Here is an 8,171-nt window from a genome sequence, read left to right on the forward strand (position 1 = left end):
CTCAGCGGCCGGGGACGCGCGGCCTCCAACCCGTAGCTTCCGCTGTAGCCGCTCGTCCAGCCGCTGCCGCCGCTGTCGCTCTTCCTCTTGCTGCCGCTGCACCAGCTCCTGTATCTGCTCCTCAGGGGTGGGCGCGGGCTCTGGCTCCAGGATATACTCGGGGAACAGAAACTGCTCCTCCACGCCGATGACTCTTTCCAGATCCCCAGTTGCCGCGGGGCCCCGATGACGCCTACCGCGCAGAAAGGAGGAGGCAGCCGCGCACTTCCTTTCCAGGAAGCCATGGCGCGCCTGGGCAGACGCTGACCCCCGCAGGACACCGCACAGCAGCGGGCGGGCCAGGCGTGCAGGCAGCATGAGTACTGCCCGGCGTGCGCATGCGTGCTGGGGTCCGCGGGCAGGCTCGGGGACCGCCGGGAGCCTGGTTCCGTGAGTTCTCGCGATGGGAACGCTGAGGTTTGAGAACGCATTTAAAGCGACCGCAAAGTCTCTGAGTACTTAGCTAGGTGGTCAGAAAAAGTGTACTCAAGCTTGCTCACTTTTAGGCTTCTCCAACACATCACCATGACCTGGTTCCGTGAGTTCTCGCGATGGGAACGCTGAGGCTTGAGAACGCATTTAAAGCGACCGCAAAGTCTCTGAGTACTTAGGTGGTCAGAAAAAGTGTACTCAAGCTTGCTCACTTTTAGGCTTCTCCAACACATCACCATGTGCCTTTAGTATGTCACATTTTGGGAAGGATTTGGTCTTTAGAAGTGCAAATTAGGCACTGAATATTGAGGACTCACGCCACAACCAAAAACTTCCATTAATGAATTTACTTGGCCATTTCAAGTATCATTATTTGTGACAAAAAAAATCAAGACCGTTTGACTATGAAAAACAAACTTTTACTGGCTGGACCTAATCCTTGCTCTTTGCAGGTCGTCTCAGCCGCCTGACAGCGGTTCATCATTTGCGCGTGCGCAACTCTTACTCTGGCCCAACTTTACCTTGCAGTCCGCGCAGGCTCAAATCGTGCAGCGCCGTGTGGATGGGGCGCAGAGGATTCTGGGAGCGCCGGAAGCGGAAATTAGCTCGTCTCTCTGTGGAGGTTCGGGTGGTTGATGCACTCCTGTTTGTGATTTCAAGAATTAGAAGGTCCAGAGCCCGTTGCCAATATGTATGACGCAGACGAGGGTAGGTGACCACTCGGTACACTGAATACCTTCTGTACTCTCCTAAGTAGGAAAGCTCAGGGGAATGAGTGGAATAAGGATTTGGGGCCCTGCCCGCTGCTCGCGGCCTGAGTTCCCATTCGCGTCCCCCACATTCCCCAGGCTCGAATGGAACTGGGTTTGCCAGAGGTTCAGCGCCAGGAAACGTGGCGCTAGTGTTTCAGTTCAGGTTGACTCCTGTTCTCTCCACGTCTCGTTCTGTTAGATCTGGTAGCACATTCCAGCATTGAGATAGCGTGCAGAGTCCTCGACAGACTTTTCTGTCAAAAGCTCCCTCCTTTTACTTATTTTCATACCACAGTTTATTGACTAGTTTTATTTGTGGTCACAGGACATCAGCCCGTGCCGACATTGCGCTAGGCCCTGAAAATACACTAGGGATAGAGAACAGTGGGCTGAGAAGTTGGCTTAGTTTAGCATTTCTTTATACTGTATTTAAAATTGCCTTAAAAGGCAGATTGTATGTATTTTCCTGAACAGGGTCAAATAATCTTTTCACATAAAAAATTCTTAGTCATGTCTAGTGTGTTTGCATGTTTTTCTGTTTAAATTTTTTTGTTTTTTGAAATGGAAACAAAGCTTTTGTACATAGACGGGAGTAGGGGAATGGGAAAAAGGCGGGATGTTTCATGTACAGGTGCAAATTCCCCATGATGAGTGTTACCATTATGTGTGCCTAAAATGTACCAATAAATGTTCTGCTTTAAAAAAAATCGGAGATTCATTGTCTTGCTCAGGCAGGCCTCATCTCCTGTGTTTAAGTGATCCCTCTGCTTCAGCTCCCCCTCACACCACCGCCCAATAATAGCTACAGGTGGGCACCATATCCAAATCATTTGTATTTTTAAAGTTTTATCATTATTCTCCATATCTGCTGTTTCACACTTGATTTTCTTCTACTTCCCAAGTCCATGTCATCTGTCACAGTTCTCCTTATTCTCTTAGCTGTTTTGCAGAGAGAAAATAGAAGCAAATACTTAAACTTTTAAAGCTGTTAGGCTTCTCGTTTTCACTTGTATCTTGTTTCTAAAATTTATTAGAATCATTGTATTTTTATTTTTTTTTTTGGTACGGCAAGGCAGGTGTGACTGAGCTACATCCCTAGCCTGTATTCTTTTTAATTACTATCTCAGTGGAAGGAAAATTGAAAAGAAATTTCATAATAGTTTATTATTTGTGGTGTTGAGGCTCAAAACTCAGCCCTTACTGCATATTAGACATGCACTGTACATCTAAGCTACATCCCCAGCCCTACCTTAATTTTTTGAGTAGATAATAAAATTTCCTCAGGCACAAGTTAGAAAATAGTATTAAAGTATCATTTTTGTTCACTATGTGTCCAGATAGAACCCTCTGTCCACAGTAGGCAACTACTGTTCTTAGATTCTTATTCTTTATGCATAGTTAAGCAAGCATGAATGGGATTCTATTTCTTCACTGTTTAGAGACACAAAGTAGCATTTACACTTTTCTGCACTTCTTGTTTTTGCTTAATATATCAGTACATAAAGAGCAGCCTCATTTCCCCCTCATAGTTACTTAGTTTGTATAGATGTACCATAACTGAAGTAGTCTTTTGTTGAGGATATTCGAGTTATTTCCCATCTTTTTTTGGTTCACACTGCTGCAATGAGTAATCTTATACATATCCTTTTGCCCAAATAAGTCTGAAAGATAAATTCCTAGATATGGAATTGTCAGGTCTAATGATAAGAATTTTTAACATTTTGTTAGCTGGTGCCAAGTACTATGGTGGTGATTGTACTAATTTATATGCTTATTAGCAATATATAATAATCCTGTAACAGAAAAGTTTATTCATTGCTGCTCCAGCGTAAGTCTGTATTCCTGTATTCCATTCCTGCTTGTGTTCTCTGAAATCTTTATGCTCTTACAGTTTTCACCCACCCCTTTTCAGCTGCCTTTCTAAATGAAAACGCGAGGTCTCTCTTGTCTGGAAGAAAGTAAGTTAAATCTGTTTTCATTGTTCCCCCCCACCACTTTCTCCTTTCATAGCTAATTTTCTAAACACACACGCACACGCACACGCACACTCACACTCACACGCATATATGTTTCCAAGCCTATAAGGTCCTTAGTCCATTATAATCTGATTCTGCTGATGTTACTATTTTAAAACAGCTCTTCCTAGATTGTCCAGCAGCCCTTTGTTTTGGTACTGGGGATCAAACTCACTTCCTTGCGCTTGAGGCAGGTGGCGGCACCACGGAGCTAATCCCCTAGACTTGTCCAGCTTTTAATTGATAAATTTGACGTCCGAACTCTGGTAGGAGCATTGTTGATAACTTTCTCCTGGAAGCCCCTCATCACTTCCACTTGATTCTTCTTACCTGTTGGCTTTTCTCTTTCTGGTTCTCTTCTATAGTTTGCGGTCCCCCCAGGTGATCACTGGGAGTCTTTTCAAGGCTTCAGTTACCTGTACATGTGGCTGAGTTTGGAATGTGTGTTTCCAGTTCAGATGGCCCGCATATTTAACTGTGACTAGACAACAGGATGTCTTCCAGGTCCACATGGAGCTCACCTCAGTCCTCTTCGAAAATTGCTGTCTTCTGTGTCCTCCTTCTCAGTGAATGATAACACCCTTCCTTCTCCTTCTAGCTATGGAAGACTGGGCTTTTTCTTTTCTTTTTCGAGCTGGGTTCTGGTTATGTTACCTAGGCTGGCCTCAAACAGTAGTAGTCCTGCTTCAGCTTCCTGAGTAGCTGGGATGATAGATGCAGGCCATCATGCCTGACTCCTGAGCATTTGTGTGTGGCATTGGGGATCAAACCTATGGCCTTGAACACGGTAGGCAAGTTCTGCACTGTAATTCTCCTGCTTTAGCCTCCCTACAGACATGTATACCACACCTCAATATGTGGTCTGGTCTGGTTTGTTTGTTTTTTGAGGCAGGGTCTTGCTATGTAGTCCAGGCTAGCCTTGAACCCACTGTGTAGCCCAGGCTGATCTCAGACTTGTGGTGTTCCTCCTGCCTCAGCCTCCTAAGTGCTGGGATCACAGGCATGTGCCACCATGTCTGGTCCTATAATTTTTTTTGGTATTGGGGATTGAGCTCAGGTCCTGACGCTTGCGAGGCAGGCGGTGACACCATGAGCTAAATCCCTGGCCCACTGTGTCCTTCTAGTTTTATCTTTATATACCATTCCACATTGGCCATGGTGATCTTTTGGAAAAGAAAAGCGGATCTACCCACAACCCTTAGTTAAACCTTATAGTGGTCCCCAAAGCGCTTGGTAAAGATCGGATTTTCCTTAGTCTCCTTCAGACCTCACTTGGGCATTAGCCACTCTGGCCTGTTGTGTTGCAGTGTGCCATTCTGTCTTTTTTTTTTTTTTTTTTTTACAGGGTCTCCCTATGTAGTTGAGACTGACCTGGAACTCACTATGTAGCCCAGGCTGGCTTTGAACTCTCTGCGATCCTCCTACCTCAGCCTCCCAAGTGCTGGGATTGTAGGTGTGCACCACCACACCTGGCTGCCATTCTGTCTTTAATCGTGGAGTGTTTTTGTTTAGGATACTGCTTCCTTCCTCCTACCTTCTCTGTCCCCTTTTTCCTGTGTTATCCCTTCATAACACAAAGTCTGTGTTGAGCTCAGTTTTGGAAAGTCTTCCTTGACCTCTTTGGGTCTTGGTTAGGAGTATCCATTTCCCTTTGTCTTTGTTGACTTCATCTTATGAATTTGATTTCCCCAGCAGGTGATAATCTCCCTGAGGACACAGCCATTTTTCTGTTGGTGTGGGTGGTCTCCAGTTCTCTGGTATTATTTATTTTTTGGTACCAGGGATCAAACTTGGGTCCTTGCACTTGCGAGCCAGGCATCAGAACCACTGCGCTAAATCCCTGGCCCCCATAAATATTTGATGAATGGGTGAGCCAACAAGTGAGTCTCCTTCGTGGGTTCCCTGTGTTTGAGTGACTTTTTTTTTTTTTTTGGTATTGGGACCTTGTGCTTGTGAGGCAGGTGGCAAAACCACTGAGCTAAATCCCTGGCCCATGTTCAAGGGATGCTTAAACATCCCTAAGCCTTTGCCTTTAGTCTTTCTCCTTTTCTACATAAATTCTTATTCTTTCATCCATTTGTGAATGATTCTGTTTTAATCTTATAATGTGAAGCTGTTACCTGACCTTCATTGTATAGCCAGTTGCCTACAGAAAGTGTTTGAAGGGGTGTATGATCTACAGCTTTATCTAAGGCCCCTCTCTTATCATTTCCTCTTTTCCCATCTTTGAATTTACCTGTATGGCAGAATTCCTTAATAGAGCTAGGTGTCTATGCTGTTTTATCATTCTTACCCCTTCCTCCATGTGTAACAATTTGTAATTCTAGTGCATTCAAATCTGTTTAGTTGAAAATTCATTTTGGGTTGGGCATGGTGCTGCGTACCTGTAGTTCCAGCACTCAGGGCTGAGGCAGGAGGAGAGTACCGTGAGTTTGGGGCCAGCCTGGACTACATAGACCCTGTCTCACCCTCCCCTCCCAAGAAAGAAAATTTATTTTGGTTGTGTATCAAATTTTGAATCTTAAGATCATAGGTTTTATAGACTATATTTGTAGGACAGAATAACAAAAATATTGTATAGCACTTCTTTGATATAAAAAGCTGTGACTAATTCAGTATTAGATTTCTCACATGCTGGTTACATTTGCTGTACGATTACTCTGAAATTTAGTTGCTTACAAATTATTTTATGATGTTGGTGGAGTCTGGGAGTTAGGGCATGGAAGGCATAGGCTGTCTGTGCCCCACAGCGCCTGTGGTTCAGCTGGGAGGGCTGTGGGAGGCTGAGTGCTGATGTGATTACTAGGGCCTGGAGGGTTTGCGCACATGTCTAGCACCTGGCCTTGAAGGAGCATCTGTAAGCAGGTTTGCCTTATGGTTTGGGCCTCTCCACAGGATACCAACCTCATAATGGTGCAGTTGTTTTTTTGTGGTATTGGGGGCTAAACCCAGGACCTTTGCTCTGATAACCCCCTCCCCGCTCTGTTTGTTTGTTTTGAGAAAGTGTCTCAATTACCCAGTGAGCATGAACTTGTGATCCTCCTCCCTCAGCCTCCTAGAGTGCTGGGATGCCAGGCGGTGCCACCATGCCTGGCTTGGTAGCAGGATTTTTTAAAGGCATTTCAGAGCTTCAGAAACCAATGTTTCAGCAAACAAGATGAAAACTGCATTGCTTTTTCTGACTTAACTTCTGAAATCACACAGCATTACTCCAGCTGCTCTCCTGGCTGAGGGAGAGTTGAAAAACTACCTAGGTTCCAGGAGAGGATCTCTACCTTTGTAGAGTGTCAGGATCACACTCTGGAAGAGCATGTTGGACAAGGGACAAGCGACAAGGCTGTGGCCCTCTGTGGGGAGCGAGTATGCATGTCACTGTACCAGACCTGCCCTCAGTGCTCCCCGCTGGAACCCTTTTCTGGTGCTGCCCTTTGCTTGGTCTGCAGTCTCTGAGGAGCTGCATAGTCAGAAGGCCCCGAGCTTCCTCCCAGTTCTCGCAGTTACAGATGAGAATGCATGGACTTTCTGGAGAAGACAGAAAACTTGCAAATTCATACAATTTACACTGAACCTTTGTGATAAAATCTTTTCATATTGGAAGACTACCTAAAGACATGTATTATTTCATTCCTGTGATTAACTGGAATTTTAGAAAAGCAAGGTAAAAAGTTTACTTTTTCTTTGGCAGAGAGTAATTTCTGTTGCTTCAAGTCATAGAAGCAGGGTGATAACTAGTAGCATTTGCATTTGTGTTTTTGTTTTTGTACTAGGGATCAAACTCAGGACCTTGCACTTGCAAGGCAGGTGCAGTGCCATTGAGCTAAATCCCTGGCCCCAACTAGTGGCTTTTAAAAAAATTTGTTGCTGCTGCTGTGTTTTGCAGAGCTGAGTATGGAATCTGGGGTCTCCTGTATGCTGGGCAAGGACTGCAGCACTGAGCTATACCCCAGCCCACTTAGTAGCATTTTTTTGCATATTTCTGTTTTTGCAGATATGCAATATGATGAGGATGATGATGAAATCACCCCAGATCTGTGGCAAGAAGCATGCTGGATTGTAATCAGGTAATTCTTTAAACCAAACTGAATAGCTTTAAAAGACACTATAAAGAATAATATATAAATTAATTCTGCTCCCAGTAGGTAGATGTTCCGTAGTTTATATATTAACTTTATTTTAAACATGTTTTAAATTAATTTGTTTTTAAGACAGGTTCTCTCTGTGTAGTTCAGGCTGGCTTTGAATTCAACTCTGTAGCCCAGTCTTGTCTCAAACTCAAGGCAGGCCTGCCTCAGCCTTCTGAGTACTAGGACTGGACTATATTAACTTTAGTTTGTAAATATTTCAAGCTTATACAAAAGTTACATAAAGAATTCATTTAACTGAGTGATTGCTGTGAGACTGTCTCAAAGAAACTTCTCCCAAAAAGAATTTATTTATATACATCACTGGATTTCCAAAATGACAACATTTTCTTTTTCTCTGCATTTTATTTTTCTGAAAAATCTGAGAATAAATTGTAGACCTGAGTATATATTCTTTTATAATCATAGTACAGGAACTGAACTAGTATTGATACAATAATCTTACTTAATATATATACCTAAGTTTTGATAGTTTTGCCAATAATATTTACAGTATAATACATTTTTTTTGTATCTAACATAGAACCATGTATTATACTTTGTTTTCAAGGTTTATTCTTCTCTCTTCTTTAATCTGGAATAATTCCTTAATTTCTTTATGGACTCTTTTTTTGGGGGGGTATTGGGGATCAAACTCAGGACCTTGCGCTTGTAAGGCAGCCATGGTGACACTGAGCTAGATACCCCAGCCCTGGACCCTTTTCTTTTTTTCTTTTTCTTTTTTTGCAGTTCTTGGAATTAAATCCAGGCCCATCTACCTCCTGAACCATTTTTTTTTTTTTTTTTTTTTT

The 8,171-nt window shown here is 43.5% G+C and overlaps 2 protein-coding genes across 3 annotated transcripts in view; one reads left to right on the forward strand and one right to left on the reverse strand.

The window, feature by feature from the left end:
• Nucleotides 1-750, reverse strand: part of Noa1 (nitric oxide associated 1) — a 19,369-nt gene extending 18,619 nt beyond the window's left edge. The window contains exons 1-2 of the mRNA XM_010609526.3: nucleotides 570-750; nucleotides 7-421 (exon numbers count right to left, since the gene is read on the reverse strand). Of these exons, the coding sequence (XP_010607828.1) occupies nucleotides 7-357 (351 nt within the window). The 5' untranslated portion in view covers nucleotides 358-421; nucleotides 570-750. The remainder of the gene's footprint in view (nucleotides 1-6; nucleotides 422-569) is intronic.
• Nucleotides 751-1,052: 302 nt separating this feature from the next.
• Nucleotides 1,053-8,171, forward strand: part of Polr2b (RNA polymerase II subunit B) — a 40,479-nt gene continuing 33,360 nt past the window's right edge. Inside the window, exons 1-2 of one of the 2 annotated variants that reach the window (XM_010609522.3) lie at nucleotides 1,053-1,179; nucleotides 7,227-7,299. In XM_010609522.3, the coding sequence (XP_010607824.1) occupies nucleotides 1,161-1,179; nucleotides 7,227-7,299 (92 nt within the window). In that variant the 5' untranslated portion in view covers nucleotides 1,053-1,160. The remainder of the gene's footprint in view (nucleotides 1,180-7,226; nucleotides 7,300-8,171) is intronic. The other variant, XM_010609523.3, reaches the window with a different exon arrangement.

The sequence above is a fragment of the Fukomys damarensis genome, unplaced genomic scaffold, assembly GCF_012274545.1.
Source record: "Fukomys damarensis isolate Sample0158 unplaced genomic scaffold, DMR_v1.0_HiC HiC_scaffold_35, whole genome shotgun sequence".
Classification (NCBI taxonomy): Eukaryota; Metazoa; Chordata; class Mammalia; order Rodentia; family Bathyergidae; genus Fukomys; species Fukomys damarensis.